General features: G+C 36.3%; 1 protein-coding gene across 2 annotated transcripts in view; it reads left to right on the top strand.

Moving 5' to 3' along the window:
• CWF19L2 (CWF19 like cell cycle control factor 2) overlaps window positions 1-24,379 on the top strand; it is a 59,946-nt gene that overhangs the window by 11,545 nt on the left and 24,022 nt on the right. The window contains exons 2-10 of one of the 2 annotated variants that reach the window (XM_054271607.1): window positions 39-147; window positions 862-981; window positions 2,382-2,489; window positions 3,896-4,015; window positions 5,164-5,257; window positions 6,459-6,574; window positions 6,880-7,610; window positions 11,373-11,466; window positions 14,329-14,418. In XM_054271607.1, the coding sequence (XP_054127582.1) occupies window positions 130-147; window positions 862-981; window positions 2,382-2,489; window positions 3,896-4,015; window positions 5,164-5,257; window positions 6,459-6,574; window positions 6,880-7,610; window positions 11,373-11,466; window positions 14,329-14,418 (1,491 nt within the window). In that variant the 5' untranslated portion in view covers window positions 39-129. Of the gene's footprint in view, window positions 1-38; window positions 148-861; window positions 982-2,381; window positions 2,490-3,895; window positions 4,016-5,163; window positions 5,258-6,458; window positions 6,575-6,879; window positions 7,611-11,372; window positions 11,467-14,328; window positions 14,419-24,379 lie in introns of those variants that run through there. The other variant, XM_054271606.1, reaches the window with a different exon arrangement.

Raw genomic sequence — 24,379 nt, 5'->3', positions numbered from 1 at the left:
AGCTCCACCTGATTATTTTTCTTCTCTGTTCATCTTAGGCCAAAATTAGTTCTGAGAAGAAGGAGAGCTGCAAGCTGCTAAAAGGTCTGCGGGGTGAAGATACATGGGTGCCTGCTGATGTGAATAAACATGGAGCCACTGGAAAAGGTGATGAAATTGTAAATAATTGAATTGGGTTGTTGCCTTTACAGAATGTTTGTATGAACAGAAGACTTGGTGGACTTTAAGACAATTTTTAAACACATCCCAATTTCTGATTTCTTTATGCTTTGATATTAGCTTTTTTTAAAGGAAGACATTATCTTTTATTCGCCAGGAGGAAAAAATTCTGTCATTCAATTCCAGCTTTAATTTCTACCAAAAGCAGAAAAGGAAGTGCTACCAGAGAATAAGAGTCCCATGGGAAGAAGTCTGGAGGATTCAAGGCTTCATAGCAGTCTCATTTGTGTTCATTCACAGGAGAAACCTTAATGGAGCCTGTGAATATCGCATCCTTTTAATGTGCAGATATTTCAACAATGGAAAGATGTGTATTGATAATGTAGTGATACCTGAAGAAATAGGTTTGACCAAAATATATGTAGTGTAGTAGGTATTATCTGTTTAGTTGCAGTGCCTTAGTTCCAATGAAAAAGATACTGAGAGGGGGAAGAAAAATTAATCATAGATGTGAAGTATGCCCTCCCTGCCCCTACCACTCCAGCCCTTCCCCCATAGAAGAGAGAGAGGGTAGTAAAAATGAAAGGTATTTATGTGTATTTCATCTTTTTTCAGTGAGGTTTGGTAAGTAGGTTTTGATTATTTTTATTGTATATGGATGATTTGGTTTACTGGATATCATTTACAAACATTTACTTGTAGGAACATTCTGTGCAGAAAAAAAAGAAAAAGGATAAACATTCCAAAAAAGCTAAGAAGGAAAAGAAGAAAAGTAAGAAACAGAAATCTGAAAAGAAGGATGACTTACTTGGTAGTTCTTCCGTAAGTAAAAGATTCTAAAATAGTTCAAATTACAGTCTTAAAACCTGAACCATTTTAGTCCCTGTGTGTATGCATGGTTGGTAAAATTAAGACTAATTCTTATCATTTTCTGTTGGGAAAAATTGCAACAAAATTTTTCTATTTTCACGTACTGAGTATTTAATCAATTTAAAATGGGCTGTTATGTGAGTGCTTGTGAATTTTATGGTATTAAATTCACTCATTAGGATCTAAGGGATTTGTAGCTTTTCAGCAGAGAGAAAATGAAAATCAAAATCCTCATTCTGATATGGAGAGGAAAAAATTTCATAGATACCCTGTAGTGTGTGATATATGACAGAAAGATGTGTCTAAAATTGGAAATAATAGACTTTGATTTTAAGCATGAATTACCTCTGCCTTTTTCCACAGATGTTCAACCATGGACACTCCCAACAACATGGGAGTTGTACATGGGGCTGAAGGACTTGTACATTTGAATCTCTTTCTTCCATGTAAGGACATGCCTTCACATTGAAGGGCACTCTGGAAAACAGTGCAGAGACTGCATTTGAAATCTGGGTGCTGCCTTCTGGCCACGTTGTGGAAAACATCTTCCCAGCATTTTTGGTACAAGTCAGGTGGCACTGTTAATTGTGATTTTCAGAGTCGCTTTTATGGCGTGAAGGAACGTCCATTATAATGAGACTTATTTTTCAGAGATGAACAATAGTATCAGTGTGGGAAGTAACCAAAGGCACAAATGTCCCACATTCTCCATGGGTGTCACCAAAACCCTTCAGATCACAGCAGGGACTCCTAGGATGCAACACAGTCCCAGCTGTAACTTCCATCCAAAGTCTTTTACTCCTAAGACAGGTTCATGTGAATAGCAGAGAAACTCTGTTCAATGCAGCCCTATTGGATTCAAGTGAAAAATCTCTGCACGCTGTTTGCAAATGCAAGTGTAGGAAGTGGGATACAAAATAGCAGGCAATAGCATATACCATGATTTATATTGTGCTGTGTAACTGATCTGACTTTTAAAATGTGAAACATACTTAGTAATGCATGTAGATTTTTTAAAATTTTGGTTTTTGTTATGTCCTAAACCCTATTGGTTTTGGTTTTGTTTTTATTCTGACTGTTTTACTTTTAGTAGAGTTATGCAAATAAGCTGCCAGTATGAGGTCATGTTGCATGCTTATGTAGTGAAATATTTTGATCGCGATGGAGCAATTTCCTATTGGAATATTAATATTCTGGTTTTATTATCAATATTTTAAAATATTAAACAATATTATGTTAGTAATGCTAATCAGCATTAATTTTGATTATTGATATAATTGCTAAGTATTGCATGTTATCAAGTAGTGTGTTAAGCTATTATTTTTATTCTTTACATTAAACTCTTTTCTTAGGATTCTTCAGTTGAATGGGTTGAGTCACATGTGTCACAGTCAGATGACACAGAAGAGGCTTGGAAGGTCAACAAGCAGCAAGATACTGCAAAAGAACCTTCCCTGCAGGTGGGCAGGATCACAGCTACTCCAGAGATAAATTGAGCTTGTGAAACATGCTTAGGTTTCTTGGGAGCTCTTTTGCAGAGTGTTGAGCAAAACCTGTTTTACAGACCAATGTCTTTGTTTAGCTGGGTGATGCTACTTTTCATTGATTAGAAGACTTCTCTACCTAATAGTTCCGAGTGTTTAATAAGGCACTACTCTTAATGTTGCCCAGCACCAACTCCTATCAGGTTTTGAGGCTCTTACAAGTTACTCTGATTTTCTAGAAGACATCATCTTAAAGGTCTTAACTAGACATGTTACTTTTTACTTCACAATTTTAGTGGCTGTTCTACAATTGAATAAATTGGCAGCTGGCCCTAGGTGACCCTGCTTGAGTGGGGGTTTGGAGCAGATGACCACCAGAGGTCCCATGGACATCCACATTTGTTGATGCACATTGCTTGCTGATGTGGACATAGATATTATGGAATCACTTGGAGATAGATATTTTTTCAGTTCCTTCTCTTTCTTGAAAGAGATCTGAGAAATATAATGTTGAGTTTCACCTCTGAAATTCTCTGGCATGTTGTCTAACATAATTTTTAAATAAGAGACAAAGTGACATATGGCATCTGTTCAGACTGACAACTGAGTCTTGAACTCTGTTGAAGATAGGAAGATTCTTCTGCAAGGCCATGTTTCAAAATAGATGTAATCTGGTCATTTTGGTTGCTACACTAGAATTACAGAAATGCCCGAAATACTTGCCTTTGTAGAGTAATTGCTTGCCATGTGTATGTCACTGCTTGCTTTTGAGGCTTCAGGTTTTAACCTGTGTAAAGCTGGTGGATGTATCTAGGCTTTTAATATGATGCTTTTCTTTAGTCTAGTCCTCATTTTTAAAATCTCTTTGATCTGGCTTAGGTTCTGTAAATGCAGTTTTCTAGCTGTTATAATGGGTACAGTTCACAGAATTTAGATGTATAGCTGTTAAGTTTGAGGGTGCAGTTAGTGCCTGGATATCTGAGGTGTGAACTATGCTCAGATAATGATTGCAGATTTTATATACACTAGAAGAGATGTAAGAGATCATGAGATTAGAGTTAGCTAAATGGGATGTACAGTATTTGTTTATTCTAATGATTAGCAGACTGAAAATATTCATGTTTACTAATGTCTTAAATGCCATTGTAAATATGTATTTCATATTACAGGGAGACATGAAATTTGTTTAAATATTAAAAATTTTGAAGATTAGAGTTCTTAAAATCATATTTGCTTTTCATTGAAGTATTTAATATGTCTTTGTAGGACCTATACTGTTTGTTGTCAACAACATTTGTCAGTAGTTGCACTGCTTTGATTTGGCATATAAGCCATGTTTTTGTTGGAATTATGAACACTGATTCTTTGTGTTTATTTTAAAGAGAGAAGAATGGATGAATTTAAACTTCATGTCATTGAAAACAACGTCAGTAGCAGCTGTCAAAGGTGAAAGACACAAAGAAAAAGTATTGGAACGGCAGAAAGCTCAAGAACTTGAGCAGGTAGGAGGAATTAATATCTTAATCTTTTTCTGCCTTTTACTAAATTTTGTGTGATGAATAGAGTAATGAATTGGTTCAAATATGTAAGTCTTTATTGTTATTAAAACTAATGCCTGATGTGATAATGATCTTAATTAAATTGGTCTGTTTGGATGGAATGCTTCATACATCAAGCTTGTGGAGAAAAGCCTTTTAACTTCTAGGTAAGGAGAAAGCTACTTTTGTTAGTAGTACTAAGTTCTGTTAGTAACAATGACAGACTGTTGGTCTGGCCTTCTCCATGGTGTGTGAAAGGGGCACCATTGTTTAATGTTGTAAAAGCTTATTTAAGTTACTGTATTTAAGTGTAGGGTACAGAGGCTTGTTTTCTCCTGAAGAAAGAACTCATAGCAGTTGTTGTGCCTTTCATGTCTCAACAATTGTTGTGAGAATTGTGAACAGTTGTTGGTGAACACATGGGTGATTCAGGGTCTGGCTGGAAAAAGGGCTGCTGGCATTGAATTACCTCTTTTTACATACAGTTGATGGCTCCTTCATTTGTTCATTTACCTTGTTAAATGCTGTGTAGTCTGATCTGAAAACATAGTGATGCATCACTAGTTAATATTTCTTTGTCCTCATGTCTCACAGCAGGCTCTTTCTTGCCATTACGTTTCCCTCTTAGCTGTGTTGTGCTTGGGAACCAGACTGACCTGGATCACTGTTTTTGTGTAGTATGCAGTGCCTTGGTTATTGTCTTTGGACAAGGGATGAATATTTTAAAATTTTTTTCCTCTACATTTTTTTTCCTGAACACTATTTTATGAGGACCATTTAATGCGGACATCTTAAATCACCAGAATGTCAGCTTGTGTTATATGGTTAATGACAATTTATATGTATTCTTAGTCTTAGAAAAGAATGATTTTTATAGACTGTCCCACCCAACTACTTGCTGTCCACGTAGGTTTATACTCCTCTGTTTTCTGTGCCTGAGTGTCTGCTTTTTCTTTGGTACACCAAACAGTGTGTACAAAAGATGCTTAGACCATGAAAGTGGTGATGGTGGTGAATTGTGTGACTTCACATACAAGTCTCTCAAAATGTATAGATCTTCTATAAAATACAAACCATATGCTATGCAAACATTTAAATTATTTCTGTTTTAGGCCGTGTTGTCTGAGAGAGAACTCAATCCCTATTGGAAAGATGGTGGTACAGGTTTGCCACCAGAGAAGGATGAAGAGGCTTCGGTTAAGAAAGGTTAAGAGCAACTTTTAGTAATAATCTTAAATTTCTGTCTCCAATTTCTGGGCTCTGTGTTGCTAACAAATTACTCCTAATGTTGTTACTCCTGTTGTAACAGGATTATTAATAATATATATATTATTAATAATATAGGTAATAAAGTAAAATTTGTATGAAAATTCCAGAGTGAATATTGGGTTAGTATCATAGAATATGTGTTTTGCAGAATTTCTGTTCACTGGGTTTTTATCTTGAGTGGTTTGACCTTCAATATCCTTACCAAATTCACCATTTTGAACTAATTAAAGAAAAGTATGATTTAACCAAGACAAGATAAATTGTTGTCAACTCATTTGGTTCCTTTCATTCCATTGCACAAATTACAGTTTTAAAGAATTCACCCACAGAAGTCTGAGTCACATCAAAATGAAGTACATTACAGATGCAGTTGGTGAAAAATAGTATTTCTGTAGTCTTTTCACTTTTTTCCTTACCCCAAGGCTATCCCTCTCATTTTTATCAAGCACAGTAACAAAAACCTTTTTCATAATGTCATGAAGCCTTTATTATGTGGTGAGAATGATCCTTGTATTCTGTCAACAGAGAAGAGTGGGGTCTGCTTTTTGAGAGCCTTTCCCTGTGAACCATTAGCATGAAGGTAATGGTTTCTGGGACAGAAACTTCCAGGTTTCTGTCCCAGAACCATTAGCTTCATGCCCACTTTTAAGAGTCACAGAGATCAGAGATCTATAAGAGTTGGCAGGCATCAGTGAGTGTGTGTTTAGATTGTCAAGACCACTGCTAGCTTCTCACGTGGGAAGCAGTGGGTTACTCATTCAGTTTCTGAGAAAAGGAATTCATTTGTTTGTGTGTAAGGGGTATGCCCAAGAATGGACACAGGATGTGGGAGTGACAGGAAGGTTCTTTAATGTCATAAAGAAACTCTACAGCTTCTCATATGTCACTCCTGTATTGGAAACTGCTTGTGATAAACTAGAGAAACTTAAACTAAATGAGTGGTATTGTTGAGGTATAACCAGCATTAACTTATGAAAATATGTAATTGTATTTGTATATGAATTCTGTTTTTCTTTTGCACTCCTTCAATTTTTACAATAAGTTTAGGTGAAACTCTAATGTCACATACAGAATAAGGTCAAATAGGAATAATTACTTGAGATGTTAAACTACAACCTTTTGTTGTTTTCTACTTTAGTTACAGTGGTAGAAGATGCTGGATTAAGTTGGCTGCGAAAATCATACCAAAGGATGAAGGAGCAGGCTGAGAGAGAGAAGCGAAATTTTGATGAAATTGTAGCTGAGAGATACGGGGTAAGGATCTTCAGTTAAATTTTCTTCATATTAATAGATGCTTGGAAAAGATTACTTTCATATGAGGGCACAAGTACTTAATGTACAAAGTAAAATATGTGAAAAGAAGCAAGAAAAAACAGTCCCTGAAGCTTCTCTGATAAAGGGGTTAGATAAAGGTGATAAAGGGGTTAGAGCTACCCACCCTTTGATATATTTTTCTTGTTAAATGTTTTTAATATATGGGATCTTATAGCAAATTTGAAATACTTACACAATATCCCATTGCCTTAAAAGTGGTATGACTTTTTTGTTTTTTCTTTTAGTCAGTGGAGGTATTTCAGTCACGATTAGAAGAAGCTGAAAAAGCTGCATCCAAAAAGGAAAATTATCAGAGAAGTGGAAGATGGAAGAAGACTGACTATTCAGAAAGTGAGAAAGAGAAGAAAGACAAGAAAGAGCAGCATATTGAAAAGATGACACGAGATGAAGATGATAGAGACAGGCACACGTCTGGGAGCTATTCCAGGGAGAAGTATGGCAAGGGGTGGGCACAGGAAGACAGGGGTTACAGAAGAGATGTGTCAAGAGCAGACCAGGAATGTGGACACAGTAGCATGGACTCAGTACCAAGGGGCTACAGCTCCAAAGCAGAAAAATACTCCAGTGAAAAACGAAATCAGGAGAGGAGTTTGTCTCTAAGCAACTTGAAACACAAATTTTTGAAACCCTCTGAAGATGATTTAACGTCTTACAGTGCATCCAGAGACTCTAAGTTAAAGCAGTTCTCTTCCAAGGAGGACTCAGCTCATAGCTCTTTGAGCAGCCGTTTCCAGAAACCTGGTGAGGATACTGCACTGTGGACCAAAAGACACACAGAAGATAGCAATGAGAAATTAAAATCTGATCAAAAATCATCAGGTACTAGAGAACAAATTGATGGCAAAAGTTGGAAAAGAGCTCCAAGTGATGAAAAAGAGAAGTTACGACAGGAACATGCAAGTGATACCCCTGAGAAGAAACAGATTTTATCTGACAGTAAAACATCATCCCCTAGGTATTTTATGAACATCTTTCCTTGGTTTTTATTTTCTGTATTTTCATGGCAAAATATAACGAAAGCTCTATCTCCTTTTTGACATGATAAGCCCTGATTATATCAGATCTCTTTAGTTTCAAGGAGGGTCTTAGCCTCCAGCTAAGGGCAGCTAGAAGAAGTAAGTTCAGCAGAAGTAGTGAACATCCCCTACCTGATCTGTCTCCTCAGCACATTTGAGAATTGCTAATGATAGGCTATTTTCTGCTTCTTTCTAATGTTAGTTCACACTGCAGTAAAATTGGCCTCTTAGGCAGAAAAACCTCCAAAGTATCTTAACGGTCATTGAATTTATAAAATACAACCTTGAAATGGTAGAAAATGCTGACTAAAAACTGAGATAATTAATACAGCAGGGATAGGTTTGCCACTCGTGAGATGAGCTCATATGCTAAAGTAGAAGCATATGAAAAATAGTAGAAGCTGTTTAATAGAAGGTGTGTTTTCTGTGGTGAGGGGGAAGCATTAGTAGGACTGGGAAAGGAAACACAAACTTAACAGGCAGCAGGAATTTAGTTCTCCATGACTTGCTTTTGTGAAAGACAATGGAGAGTAGTAAGGAGAGGTGGTCAGACTCAAAAGTTGTGGAGAACTGACCTTTTGCTCTGCTCGTGGCCTCCTGTTCTCCAGCATTAGCAGCTTGCTGGTTCTTCCAGTGATCTGACTAGTGTGGTTGTTACTATGAATCTTTTCTTTCAGATTGTTCCAGTAATTCACACGTGCATGCACGTGTATGAAAAGAGATATATAGGGATAGAAGTGTATAAATGTATAACTATATATATATATGTGAATATATAAAAAATGCCTATTAAGAGTTCCTCTTGAGTTCAGTGAAATACTTCAAGTGTATTGGAGTTCCTCAGCAAGCAGGAGTTGAACCTCAAGGAGTGGAGGGTTTCAGCTTTCTATGACAGTGCTCTAATCTTTGCAAATGGGGGAGTTGGTGAGTTCTGAGAGGGGTCCCACTCAGTGCACTGCTGGCACAGCCCTCTGTGGGCTAGGAGAGCTCAGGGGGCCTCACACAGCTCTGCTGTTGGGGGAGTCACAGTGTGCTGGGCTGCAGTCATCAGTAGCTTTACATCCTGGCCACAGTCTGGCACAGTCACTGGAATTTTGAAAGTTCCAGTAGCAATGGTACAGTTCCACTGAGGCTGTGGTTCAGGTGAGTAATGATCAGAGGCTGCCAGGGGCTGACTGAGTGTTTCTTCCTTTGTTCCCCACTGTGGCAGGCACCAGGAGTTCTGGGTGCAGACAGTGTGCTTCTACCTTAGCCTGGCAAGAGTTCCTGCTGCAGTCAAGGGATACTTCATTGGTCCCCAAAGGCCAAAGCATAATGGAAATTTCTGGGATTGCAGAATGGCCTGAGAAGGAGAGGGCTAGGCACAAGGTGGAGAAAAATTCACCACCACATTGCTGTGGAAAAAATAAATTCCATCCCATCGAGCCAGACCTAGAAGAACATTGCCTCAGTATTGTTTTCTTCGAAGAAGCAGCAGCTACTCCTTCCAGTCTTTTTTTTTTTGGTGAAGGAATGGTGATTCACTTTTTTTAGCTGCAGGTACAAAAACAGTACCTTTTTTTAAACTGCAGCATTTACTAAGTGCAATGGTAATTGTAACTGGACAAAGCTGCAAATTTTGGGAAATGAGATTGTGTGCAGAAGTAGTTTACTTGCTCAAGTTCAAAGAATTCAATTATTATGATAAGAAAGATAGTTCTTTTCCTCACAGAAGAGAACTAGATGTAGAAACTGTTCAGCTGATATTTTCTTTTGCATGTGTTTTCCATTCTGGTGCTGTTAAACCCAATTGTCCATCTTCTTTGATATTTTAATTATATTTCTTAGCCAATGCAATTACTAAGCTGACTCATTGGTAAACTGGGGATTACTTAGGCCTGCAGAACCATATAGCCTATGCTTATTGACATAACTTATTTCCAAGTTCTTCTAACATGACTTCTTAACTCCTGAGACTCTGTGTGTTTTGAAATAGTAAATAACCTGTCCTCCTGTTTCCAGCAGTCAGAAGTACTTTTTTTTGGTATTGTATTTTGTAGAAAATTCTGGCTTTTGGAACGTTTCAGGTTTGGACTTGTGCAGCAGATACCTGTTGAGAGTAATTTATAAGCTGCTGCTTTCTTTTTCTTCTTAAAGTTTCAATTCTTGTAATACATGTACTCTTTTGGTAGTGTTGTCAGTCACAAAAAGTAAATCTTTGAGGTGAAGGCTTGAATTAATAGGTGTTGCTGGTTCAGTTCCTCATCTTTCATGCTGAAAGTATGGCTTTTAAATTTTATCTTTTCTAAAGCACAGAGGAAGTCTCTTCAGCCTATAAATCAAAGTGTTTTGGACAGTTATGACACAGGTTAATTAAAAGTGCTGATTGGATGTCCAAGGGATCTCCCCAGAGGAAAAGTCCATCAGCTAGTGTTTGCTGGAAGTCACACTTAATAATGTGACTGCTTCAGAGTTTAATTTGAGACAAGATAAAAAGCAAATCAAAGTAATGTCTCAAGTCTCAGAAAGTTCAGACAGTGATTCAAGCACTAGCACCATTAAAAAAAAAGATATATGAATTAATAAACACCTTTTGTTCCCTTTTCTGAAGTAGTCTGCCTTGCTTTGAAGGATACAGCTTAAGGAACAGTGGGAACCTAATCTTTGCATGTTTTGTTTCTGGTGAAATTAAAGTAAATTCTGCTGAATTTTGGGGGCTTGGATTGGGCATCTTGAAAATGAAAAATGAAAAGCAACTCTAGTAATTTTGTCAGGACTGGAGAGATCTGGTGCTTAAAGAGGACACCATCTTCAAAGATTTCTCCTTCAATTTCTACAGGGTTTAGCCGTATCGATTTGTGAGAGAATTCTGTCTCTAACAGCAGGAACCGCTATCATAACTGTACTCTTATGTATCTTTTGTGTTAGGTATTTTATTTTTAGAGTTAATTGGTTTTAGTCTTTCCTAGGGTCAGAGAACAAGAGCCAAACTTCCTTGATGCTTCTTTGCAGTATTTTTAGGAATCCATACTTAATAAATATAATAAAAATAATAAGTCGCATAAAAATAAAAAGTCGTATGCTAAGTTTTTAATACCAACATTAGGGTACAATACTCTTTATTACCAGCTGTGGCTTCTCTAGAGGGACTTCTTATTTTTAAAAGGTACCTGTCAATTTTCTATAGCAACTCTTCTGTATCAGCCATAAAATATTCAGATGCAAAGATTGTACTGTGAGCAGATAATATTGGAAAATAAGTAATCTTCAAGAGGTGGAAGGCCATTTGACAAGCATAATAACTCAGAAATGGGTGATTTTGCAGAAGCTGAGAAGTAAAAGCATGGCCAAACCTGGAAAGAAGAATTAGAGTAGGTGAAAATAACACTTTCTTCTCTCTTTCCCTTGTTTTTTTTCCTTCTTATACCTGCTCCTGACTCTTGACTGTTTTTTCATGCTGGGAGAATGTTCACAGATAGTGCTTTTCATTTGAGTTGTTCTCAAAAGTTAGAGGAAACAAGCCTCATAAAAATTTGATTCAAGGTCTTTGGTTTCCGAGTCCTTGGCAACGTCAGTCTGTAAATACATTTTTATAATACATTGTTTTCAATGATTTTGCGAGTAGACACATATGTACAAGCACAGTAGGCTTATCATACTGAATTACACAGGTGAATACTGCCTTGCTTTTCTGTGGCTTTAGTGCAGCTGCTGTTTTCCAGATCATCAAAGGATGAGCCGCCTCAGGTCCTTAGTGAGGAGGAGATGAACAGGCTGGGAGCGAGGATTGTGAAAGCAGAACTCATGGGAGACACGGTAATGGCTCTGAAAAACTGTCATGATTTACTGCAGTTTTTCTTCAAAGCTCACAGCAATTTAATTGTTTGGGTGTGTTTTTTAAAAGGGTACTGATTCAAGCAAATAAAGACTTGCAAAATTTGGTAGGATTTGAAGTTACTGCTTTTACAGTAATTTCTGCTTTAAATGCAGTATAGAGGATTCAGGACCCCAGGCTTTTTAGGATAAGCAGCATATCTAAACCAGTTGTTCTCTGCCCTTTTTATAGTATTTATTCTCTTTTTATAAAAAAAGGACCAGGTGAAAACTGCAAAGCTCCCTGTCTTTGTTACAAGGTAAACAGTGTCTGGAGCTTTGCTTTTTTCATCAGCTTTGTCACATGTAGGTGCTTGTGGTCCATAGCTCTGCTGTATAAGCGAGCTTATTAATTGTGGTATGGAAATTGTAAAACTGAAAGGAATAGCATATGCCATTGCTGCCACCTCTGCACTGGGAACAGCTGTGGAATGCTTTGTGGTCCTACTCTGATTGAGGTTGGTCTATGGAGCTGGGAGAAACAGCTGTGTATTTAATGTGTAAACATTTTACTTCCTTGTACCTGAAGGAACAGGATTTTCACTCTTCAGCAACACAAAATTTGGCGTTTTATGCATTTTATTTATTACATTAAACATGGCTATAATGAGTTAATTCCCTTCAGTAGTACTGTCTGGAAGCTTCAGTTATAACAAGGTCAGAGTTTGTTAGTTTTTAAGCTGTGTTTTTCAAGTGCTTGGCTCTGAATAGCTGCTCTTAAGGAACTATTTTCATGTTTTTTAGAAGCAAATGCTATCACTGTGGGCTTTTGTATTTATTTTTTAAGATTAATTTTTACTGCACCTGTTTAGTTTGCCTCTTGTGACATAATATTTGCACCAAAATTTGCATCTTTAAGAAATAATAAATATTTATTTATTTATAGTAATATATAAAACATGTTAAGTCTCCAAGTGGTAATTTAATATTTCTCAAGAGCTATCAGTTCTTTGATTTGTGGAAAGTTTTAGTATGTTTTGTCACTATTGCTGGATCAGGACATGGTGTTGATCCTTGTTAAAGCCCCTATCAGGTAATTCAGATTTTGTTAGGAGAAAGTGTCCATTTTACAAATATTTTCTTTTCCAACCAATTTTATGTTATGAATTCTTTTCTCACAGGCTTTAGACATAGATGTAGGTATGTAGCTTTAAACATTTGAACAGCTATACCTTATCTAGAAATCATGTCCATTTTAAATGTTATTATCCTCAAAGGTGAATTAAAAGTTACTTGAAGCAATGTATTTCCTACTAAGGTACAGTGTGAATGATTTAAATAGATGTGTTCATATGTTAATCTCTAGATTTCTTAGTTAATACTAAAAAACATACACTAGTGAGGAAAAATATGTTTATGGAAGTAATTATGATAGCTTTGTGAGGGACTGGTGTCTAAGCTGTCTATAAGCCATCTATACACTAATTGCTAAAGTACTGTGGAGGGGAAGGTTTTCCAAAGACTGATGGAAAGCAGCAAAAATTTGTAAACTTTTTTTTTTGATACTGCTCAGCTTCAGTAGCATTGCCTAAACAAAACTTCAGGGACAAATCTGTCTTCTTCTTTTCAACCTGATGGGAACTGAATGCAAGTGATTTGATGAAAAATATACACATATTCTGTGGGGACAGTGTAATTCATTAAATATTGGATCGTTTTGTTTTGTTTTGACCCAAATCATGTGGCAGAAACCAGTACTACAATTTACTATTTTTATAGATACAATTTTCTATATATGCACTCTGAATCAACCTAGTTAAAAAAAACCCCTAAAACCAAACAACAACAATTTAAATAATAAAATAGGTAATATAATATATATCATATATAATAGCCTTGTGGCATTTTAAATATTTTTCATGGTCTTTCTCTAATCAGATTGAAAATGCAGCTTGTTTAAGCAAGTTCATCCCCACACACCAGAACAGATGGTTATGTAACAGCATGTTCTGGTGGCTGGAGCTCGGGGTTGGCCATGTGGGCCAAATGAATTCTGAATCTATTTTTGTTACTGGTTTGCTGCCTGGTGTTGATCAAATGACTTAATTTTGGGTGGCAAGTACGGGCATGATTGTTGGAGTCCAGTCAGTGAAACTGACAGAGGGGTTAGAGTATAAATAGTTCTATTCTTTACAGGTTGATAGGCTGGCAATTCCTAGCAATCCAAGATATTCTGAGATACTTCTATTTAGTTAATAGTGAGATGGTTAAGGGAGCTCAGGAGCATCAAAACCAATTTGCACAAGACTGTAAACTGTTCTTATTTTCTACCTCTTGCACATTTTAATTCTCAAAATAAGGTGTAAAGTGCAGAAGTTGCACATGGAGTGTAGAGAGCTGTGAAACTTCATAGCAGAAATTTCTGAGAGCTATTTCCCTAGACCCATAGAGCTGATGTATGCGTGTAAAGGTGTGTATGTATGTGTGTGTACAAGAAAAAAAAAGCATATGATGTGTTCAAGCTTCCTTATTCATCTTCCTATACATAAAGTAATACCTATGCTTAGTTATGCAAAGCATTTATTAGTAGAACTTAATAATGCTTAAGAATACATTTTCTGGTCTTTTTATGGCAATGCTTGTTCCTATACTTCAGATGCCTCTATTCTGATCATTTTTTTCATGTTATATCCTATAAAGAGTTGTGTGAATTATATTGATATTTTCTTTAATATTTCATATTATTAGAGTTTAAAATGTTATATCAAAACACAAAAAAAAGAAATGAATAGTTAATTTTGATATAAAAATATTTTAAAGAATTTATATAGTTAAACTAATGGAGTACTATCCCTTTTGTTGAAGGATTTAGCTTCAGAACTTCAAGCAAAACTTGACAGTGCTCGCAAGTTGAGAGAGACTCAGGGACAGATTCCAGCAAAGGCTGGCAGAGAGGTAAGTGGGAAAATATTTTCTTTTCTTTGCACTAATGTTATATGTATGATAGAGGTAGCAGCTGAATTAGAGAACATCAGATGTACTCAGGAACATTAGAAAGTGTGACTGAGGTGAGTGACTGTTTAAATTGAATTGTACTTTTTGGTGGTAAACAAAACTTTGTCCATGGTGCTTTAGCAAATTCAATTTTTGTTTTTTACTCATAATATTTCCTCAGCAAGGACATATATCTTCCATTAAAAGTGAAACTGATATCTGCTGGCTGCTGCATGACTGCTGTCTCTGAAGAAGCTGGCACTTCAAATGTTATTCCTTCTGAGGGGTGGTATTTAAGAAATGTAAGAAGGCTTTTCTGTACCAACATTGATATAAGGAAACAGGGCTAATACCTTAAGTTATGAGTTATCTTTCCTCATGTTGGAGAGGAAATTTTCAGACAAAAACTCATGTTCTTGTTCAATTTTACCCCAGTTCCACAGTAAAAACTCAGGTGCTAGTGAGTTGAGTTTTAAAAGCCACTAAATTTTTTTGTCCTAAAAAGCTTCATGTGCGACCTCATACACCAACTAGTATTTGTCCAGTCTTTAGAAGACAAATTAAACTGAATTACAATGTGTGGTCTCTGCCTGACTATCCTGTGATGATAGTATTTAAGTCTCACACCTGAATTCACAACAATTCAAAATTACAAAAGCTCTGTGTAGGTAGATTCTGCTTCATTGCAGTGCAGTTCTTTGGCATGTTTTTCATATGTGTAAAAAATACCCTAAATAAAGCAGACTGGAGTTGGGTGATTACACAGGAAAAAATCCATTCAGATTTTAAAATTGGGAAGTAAAGATCATGTTGTGGGTGAGCCTCACAAATGCTGGTGGACACCTATTCCTTAGGTACTGAGTTATGGATAACAATTTTGGTCAGGTCTGGTCTTCAACCATATTCTGATTTTTATCTTAATTTTTAATTAGAGCATTTTTACTACTAACAGTCATTGCAAAAATACCAGATGTAAATATTTATGAGTATCCTTGGCCTGTGCCTCTTTCCTCCTTTTAGTCTGTATTAGATGGTGTTGGAGTGTCAGAAGTCCATCAGAGCTTACAGTTGCTCTGTCCTAAGCCCTGTCTTTGTGATGCCAGGCTATTTTAACTGATTTTACAGCTTTGAATTGGTTTTGACTAGTGGGACACAAGCAGGATGTGTTTGGTGCTCCTGTGTACCAAGGGCCAGCTGTGTCACATTGTGTGTCAGCAGCCCAGATGTTCAGAAACCATCCCATAGCACAAGGGAAGCTGCTTTGGGAAGGGCTGTTTGGCTCTGCATGACTCAGCCTTCCTGTGGCACAGACCATCCAAGTGCCAGCCTCAGCCAGTTCACACAGGTGTGCTCCAAGTGGGGTACCTGAAGCAGTTGCCACAGAAATGGTTTTCCAAACAGATATCCTATTGATCCCAAAGCTTGATAGCTGTGCCTCCGTTACCAGTAACAAACATGAAACATTTTGTCTCAGGCAGGTCTGTCTGTGCTTCTGCAGAGCAGCACGGCCAGTGTCGTGCTGGGTGGTCCTGAAGTGTGTCTTTGCCTTATTGCAGTTTCTGCTGGGAGAGCTGGGGAGATAAATCAGGAAGCAGTGAAGCCAATTTTGAATGCATCTCCCTAGGAAGTTTTTTTCTTAATTAGTTGGACACGGATCAATTTCCCAATTCTGTTCCCTGTGTGACTGAGTGAAGACTTACATTAGTATAACGGGGTGTATGAATGGCTGGGGTTTGTACAGAGAATAGGATCAATTCTTTTGATAGTGGTGCTGGTTTATTCTGCCATAAAGTGATCAAGAAACTACAGACTGAAGGGACTATAAAGTGTTAGCTTAAATCCTATTATATTTTTATATAATTTAATTTTGTTTATAAGTGGGAGTGGAGGTAAATACAGCTTTTACAGTGAGACTTAGTGACTAGTTTTGTAATTTTTTTGACTTAGACAAGAATTCTACCCCAAGCAATCTCAAAAATGTGGTTGTGAAGTACAGTTTTCAAAAATTGTTGTTTGGAATTTAAAAACATTGTGTTTCTCGGATGATATACTTCACTAAGTCTCAGCTTGGATAGAACCCCTCTGTTGTTCACTGCAGGCTGCCTCCTATGAATTTTAGTATGAATACAGTTAAATTATCTGTTAATGGAATTTGGGGTCTTAATGGGTATTGTAGTTAAATGCTTGAGCCACATTTAGATTGTGCTTGTTTTATCTTTGAGTAGGAGGCAACCTTCAGGGTTGATGGAAATCAAAAAACTATTGATTTCATTTGGGATAGAATGAAATGATGCTTATTTTCAGATGCTTATTGTCTAATTTGTCATTGGCATTTTAAGAAAGCAAAGCTGCACTTTGAGTCCTGGTGAAACTCTGTAAAGAGAAGGCTGCTGTACCATAGGGTGTCTGAGTTGGGATAGGTGATGAAAATGATACCTATTGAATGTAAGGAGACAGCAGAAAATTGTGGAGACTTCAGCATTTACAAAACAGCTTCCATGTGTTCATAGTTTACCGCTTAAATACAGTTTGTATTTCTGTTCTGAATGTGCTACACAACCCTAGATTTTATTACATTGATTATGAGGATGTCACCTTTGCCATTGTCAGTACCAGTCACAATTGATGTAATTTATACTTTTATTCAGTATTTTTATTTAACAAACTGTATCTGGAACAGTGGTACTCCTATGGGGCACATAATTTGCAGCGGGTTTTGCTACTACAAAAATTGGAATGTACAAATTTAAATGAGGAAGAGGCAGAATATAGAATATATCCTCCTTTGGAAGGTACTTATCATGAACATCTGGTCCAACAACATGGTGGTGGATGAATATGGTAGAGGCATGCATCTTTTAAAAGTGTTTTCAATCCCAAATGAAGTATGGCTTAGAAGAAAAGCTTCTCAACCCTAAGCTTTTTTCTGTATTCCATAGAACATAATTAGTATGCAGGAAACAGAAAGTAGTTTCTGCTGAGCAAATGCTAGAGACAGTTTTCAATTATGATGAATTGCATTTGAAAGACAAAAATCAATACAAAATTGAATGAAAGCTGGAAGGTGGTACTTTAAGCAGAATAACATGGTAGAGTATAGAGTCACTGATTATTTAAAAGAAGAGAGTTCTGAAAAATAGAAACAGCTATAGGCTTTTCTGTTATGCATTTGAGAATATGTAGGGAAAATATGAATTATTTAATCACAGAAAATCTTCATCTGAATAACTGAATTTTCTGTGGAAGTCCTTCAGCCTTTGGTCTAGTATGAGTGTTTTTCTACTGAAGAGTATTCAGTGCTTCTGCGAAGCCTCTTGGGCATAGAAGACATCCGTAGAGTAAGACTTGAATTTTGGCAGGCACAGCATTTCACTTTACAGTGGCTGACATGGTGCTGCTTTAAAGGAGGAAACCTTTTCTAGGCTACCTGTTGCATCTGTGAGAGTAACTCCAGGCCATTGCTTGTACATCTCAGGAGGAGAAGATTTATAGTGCGAGGAAAAGTTAATTTGGTGAGTTTTATGGCATAAGTGGGACTCATCTTTTACTGAATATATTTCATAATATTAAGAACTCCATGTACTTCAAGCACTTCTGCTATTTTTATTTAATTATTCTTCTTGAGTATAAATAATAAGGTTGATTATGTTTCCAACACTTCCTGTCTGAACACAAATTTTGATGTATTGAAGTTCTGAGGGAGAATAGTGGGGAAACTAGCTCATTATAAATAATATTTTTTAAAATTCTTTTGAAGAACTAACACTGTTTTTTAGAAAAGAAACTGAATAAAACAGCTTAGCTTAAATCTCAAATCCTACTTGTCTGAAGGAGGCCTACAGAGAAGTCAGAGAGGGACTCTTTGTTAGGAGCTGTAGTGACAGGACAAGGAGTAACGGGTGCAAATTGAAAGAGGTAAAATTTGGGTTAGATATTAGAAAGAATTTTTTTTACTGTGAGGGTGGTGAGGCACTGGAACAGGCTGCCCAGTGAGGTTGTGGATGCCCCAGTCTTGGCAGTGTTCCAAGGCCAGGTTGGACAAGGCCTTGAGCAACATGGGCTAGTGGGAGGTCCTGCCTATGGCAGGGGGTTGGGACTAGATGGTCTTTAATGTCCCTTCCAAACCCTTAATATTCTCTGATCCTATAAAATTGCATCCATTGCATCCCACTGTGTATAGTTCTGCCTTAGGAGAGACAGGATGGAGCATGCTGGATCTTTACCCAGAGAAATGATTTGCTGCACAGTTACTATCCTGAGACAAGTAAACCATGTGGCATTAGGAGTGAGTAGCTGAGAGGAATCGGATGTGGAACAAACCTGAATGAATGTTCTCTTGGTTTCAGTAACGATAATGGGGAAAACAAGAATGTATGTTTATTTTTCATATGTTTTCAAGATTGACCTGTTCACAAATAGCCTAAAAATGGCAGTGATTCTTTGGAGAAAGAGACAGTTATCTCAAAGTCAGGTGACATGTGTGGACATGTGTGTATACATGTAAAATTTAGACAGTGATTAGTACTTCAGATCAGGAAGTGAAAGAAAGAAGGAAAGGAATGCTTCTGAAGTGTGGGGGTTTTTATTTGAAAAGAAACCAAGCTAATGCTAAACAAACACAAAGCAAAAGCCAAATCACCCTGAAAATTAGTGTTCAAAATTGCAGGTGTACCAGGTTGTTAAATTTTAGGTTTGGGAATTGAGACTATAAACACAGATATTTTTCTGCAATGAAAATATTTGGTTGTCAAAATTTACCTGTAATATGTTTTCATAACTTTCATTCTGACTTAACCAATGCAGAATCTAAATACAGCGATAGGATAGACTTACCATATATAAAGAATACTTTAAAAATGATTTTAAATTGCTTGGCATAGAAGTATCGCTGAGACATTTGTGCAAAAACTAGAAGGCTGGGGATTAATGATCCTCACTAAATGCACAGTAAAAATCTGAGATTTTATTTGAAACTTCAGATGGTGGGGAGATAAAGCAACAGATGGTTCATGGCCTGTTTACTCTCAGATGTTTTCAGCTCATCATATTTCCTGATTCCTGCTGTTCCATCACACTTGAATCTTGTCTGCAAGATGGCTGTGCCTTTCTTTCTTCAGCAAAAGTTTGTGTTTTCCCTACAGACTTGACTAGCTCTAAATGTAGCATAGAATAATGAAAGGGGTATGAGCTGCAGAACAGCTTTCATATCATTAGTGCATACGTTTAAAAAATAATAGGTGTATGCTGTTATTGATTAGTTTATTTCCTGAGCATTCTTGTTGATGTCAGTAAGAGTGTATTACACAATTATTTAAGACAAATGCATACTAAGTCAAAGTGGTTTATCTTCCTGAATGTAATTCATAGGAATGTGGCTTTTGCAATTAAAACATGTTGGAAAAATTGTATTAGTAATTAAATGATGTAAAATATCATTTCAGAGCATCTAAAAAGTATAAAAGGGCAGAATGGCTAAAACTTCTTAGAATTTAAACTGAGAATACACAAACTTCCAAGTATGCTTTAACAGCAGAGACAAAAACCACATCCAAGTGCCATGCAGCACTTGTAACTGATGGTGCCATTTTTTCTGGCTGTATTTTCTGCCACACCATGTTAAATTTCTGCATATTTTTACTGCTGTATTTACCATTTCATTGTGTTAAATCAGTTGATAAGATGAAATAGAAATCTATGGACTTAAGAACCAACATGCTTCAATACTTCTCTTTTTTTTATGGTTGGAGTATATATGTTTTGTGTCAGATGTTCTCACTGTAAAACCAAGCCATCTAGTCATTACAGTTTTCACAAATTTTCTTACATCTCATACCTACAGTGGCTCATTGATGTGGCTAAGTGACTGATCATTTCAAAGTGTAGCTAACAATTTAGAGTATCAAACTGAATATTTAGAGCTTTGTTTAAGGTTGTATTTTCAAGGCTATGTGGCTTCCTGAAATCCAGGATATTATTTTAAAATTAGACTTAATTGTTTTAGTTTTCTCCGTTTCTGGGTGCATCAATGGACACATTACAAGCTGCTGTAAGTTATATGTTACTAGTTGCAGTTTTACTTCAACAGGCTGGCAGTATGGCTTAATTAATTTGACTCTAGATTTGTGTCTGCCATTCTACTCAAGAGATGATATTCTGATCACCTTGTCTTAAAGATGCTCTAAGAAAATAAGTACTGAGCAGAAATAGAAGGATTTCTGCATGCAGGGCTAATGTCAGAGACATTAATTGTAAAAGGAGATTAATGAAGATTAATAAACTGTTTATTCTGAGTAATAAACAGTTTAGCCAAAATAATCTTTTTATAAGGACAAAGAACTGCTGAATTTTAAGGGGCAACTGACTTTTTATCAATAAGAACAAATGAAGGTTTTTACTTATTGTGTTATTACCAGTGTCACTCACTTACTAGCAGACAAAAAGGATAGAGACCCAATCCTTTTCCATGGTTTGGAATTTTGGGATTTTTGTTTAGTCCAGTGCTTTACAGACAAACCAAGCACTACCTGATACAGATGCTCTTCTGTAGGAAAGTTCACCTTTGTGTTGCAACCTGCAATGCAGATTTTCTAATGCTTCTCTTCTCTGTTAAACACAAGGGCCTAATTATGGCAATGCAACTTTCTGATCTTGTAAAACCTTTTAAAAATCCCATTACTGTGTTAGCACCTTTTGAATGTGTAATAATGACTCATTAATATATTTATGAAGTCTTTCTTGAAATACTAAATTTTTAACCTAGTTTTTAGAAATTTGCTTTTGCTTTCCTTCCTCGTGCTGCTAATTCTCTTAGTCTTATCTTTTTTCTACTTCAGGAAACCCAGATCAAAGATACAACATGTATGCAGTGGACTGCTGTTATAGGCCTCTGACCATTTTAATTTCATCTTCCTGTGAGATGCAAACCTTAGTCTTGCCACAGAGAATGGTTAAACTACTGATTTTTATAAGCATTACATTGAAGGCTACAATGCCACTATTCACAGCAAATGTTAGAGCCTGAAGGGAGCTTAGATGCTTTGAAGCCTGTTACTTGGGGACTCCAGGTTGGGAATAAAATGAGTCCTAAATATGAGACATAGTGCCCTTAGGACTAGCCAGCACTGAAGGAGGCAGACACTCTTCCTACCTGGGATTTACCCATCCTTCTGGTAACTGGTGGTTATGTGTGACTGCAAGCTGAGCGCCTAAGACAAGGGTAACTGGAATGGGAGGAGAAGGAGCAAGGGAAGTGAGCAGGAGACAATAGATGGGAGAAATAGCTGAGTCCAGCACTCTGAGAAGTGCTAGATATCTTTTGGACACTTACTGAAACTATGACATGAGGACAGACTTTTCCAGTAGAGGAATAAGACAATATCCAAAGCATTTCCATTGACCAGAGACTGTAGGGGAAAGGAAACAGGTGGCATGCTTAATGCAGCATCTGATTTAACAAAGCTAGCATTTGGTTGTAGAGGCTAGTTCCTTGCTCAAGACTGTTCCTTTGTTATTCCTTTATTATTCTGTGCTTGTACCACTTGAATGTAGCTCTCAGTAAACATGTGCAGAAAGCTTTCAAATCATGCAGCATCCAGCTTTTTGTTGGCTCAGTAATTAAAAATATATTTTTTTAACTTTATTTGTTCCCTACCGTACAATATACTGACTATTAAAATATATTTTATTCCCTATAACTATTAGCATTGAAAACTGAGTGGATCTTGTCTCAGATGCTTGGCCTGACTACTTCATTTGTTCACCTCACTACTTCATTTGCTCCTCAAATTAGGCTGTGCACCTGATGTGGCAGAGGATTTCCACTTCCTCCTGCTGGATTATGGAATAGGAATAATATCTGGAGAGTTCAAAATTCTTATTGAGATGGGTACCGGATACTCTATTTATTTATGTATTTAATTGAAATCTTTTATCTTTCAAAACCAGACTTGTCTGCTTGTTTTGTTCAGTTGAGTCTTAATTGCTGTGTAGCAGTTTGTACATTTGGTGAGAACAACTGTGTACTTTGCATATTTAATTGGCCTGAAGTAAAAAGTCATGTTCCTTAATTAATAGCAACAAACAATTCCTCTCTCACTCAGGAAATAGACCCTATTTTTATTCATTTCAGACTGTAAACTATATTGTTTGTTTAGCAGTCATCACAAGATTTAGGGATAGTGACTGAGCCTCTTCTCCAGTTTCAATTTTAACATTTAAGAATAGGTATATTAAAAATATTTTAATATATGTTTTAAACTTATTGTTGCACTTAACAGAAATATTATCTGATCATAATTATTAATGAGTATTTATTATGTCACAGTGGCCACATTATGTTACCATATACTATGTCACATAGTCATGGGAATACAGGTGTAAAGAAAATATCAATAGATAAAAAGAGAACATTAGGTAACTTTTGCAGTTAGATTGATATCCACACTCCTTAAAACGTTTGTTACTTCTGTGAGTGGTGGATTGTTCCTGCAAAGGCTCTTTCTCAGTATGGTGTAATTGTTCAAGTGTAGAGGAAGTCTAGTTTTTATTTTGCTTGTGTGAACTTATCCATTACAAATGTTGGATACATTGCCCCAGAATTCCCAGGATCAGCCTTTGGCACATTTTAAAGCTTTTTATTATATTGGGTGCTTTCCATTATTTTTGAACTAAGACCTATTAAAGGGATATAATATATGCTGAAGGATGTGGACATTGTATGTTACAATTCTTTTTTGGAAACTCTAGTGAAAATCATTACTTCATGGCAGCTTACTAAAAAAATCTCCTTTTACTGATATTTCAGTTTAAAGATGATTTCTAAAGTTCTAGGTTTTTTTTTTCTTTCATTTCAAAAAGTGCTGTTGAATAAAATACAATTAATTAATATATTATTCAAATGTAACCTTCTGATAATGCTGTAACCACTTGAGCATCTTTTTCTACCAGAAAGCTTTTTGTTTCTGATGTGTTTAGAAATAACTTCACTAATTATTGTTAGTAAGATTCTACTAAAAACCCATTTTTTGTGTGAATACAATTAACTTTTATGCTATATTTTTAAGTCAGTTCTATTTAGATAGGGTTTTGAGGTTTGAAGGATGTTTTTACCTCTAATAACATCTTTAATCTTCTGAATAATCATGTTTGGCTTGCATCCATTGAATTCATTTTGGTTCCTAGTATGCATTTGCTGTTAGTCTCTAACATGACTTCACATTAGTTTTCATGCTGTCCATAATTATTTTATCCTTTTATCTGCTTCCTTTAATCTCTCTTTGAAGGACCACTTTGATTTCTTTGTACTTTGTATTCTAAAGGTAAAAATTACTATAATTTTTTGCCTTTTTTTTTTTCCCTCTGGAATATTGAATCTGAATACATTATAGTCAGTATTACATGCTTTGTGTCAGGACTCAGGACTCTTGGAAATTAGGGAGAAAAAACCTCAAAGCCTCATAAAGCAGACAAAACCTTGCCAGCTATAGGGTTCTGACCCAAAGAATTCAGTATGTATTATATCTATCACTCCCCTCTCCATTCCCTGTCCCTGTCCTAACTCATTCCAGATTCTCTTCTGCTGCTTGTATGTTAGTGTGTAAGCATGCAGAAATGGGAAGAAAAGAGAAAGTGCAAATGTTGCTTGGATCTAATATTTTAGAGCCCTTCTTCAAAGACAAAGAAAGTCTGACACATAGAACACCTTGTGAATTCCATCAACTTTTGGGAAAATAACAGCCTGCACATCAATGACATCCTTTTTGAAATGTCTGTATTAAGAATTTTAGTGAAGACAAATTTGGGGATGACTGTCTTTAAAAGGAATTAAATATTTGTAAGTTGGTATAAAAATCTGGTATTTACTGTTCTTTGCAGTTGTTGAAGCACTGCTGTTGTAATGACTGTTGGTTTTAGTGATTTGTGT

This window comes from Melozone crissalis, unplaced genomic scaffold (genome assembly GCF_028551555.1).
Source record: "Melozone crissalis strain CALT ecotype California unplaced genomic scaffold, PUWL_Pcris_2 ptg000013l_1, whole genome shotgun sequence".
Taxonomy (NCBI): Eukaryota; Metazoa; Chordata; class Aves; order Passeriformes; family Passerellidae; genus Melozone; species Melozone crissalis.
The sequence above is the reverse complement of the archived record's forward strand: the minus strand, read 5'-3'. Positions and strand labels throughout refer to the sequence as shown.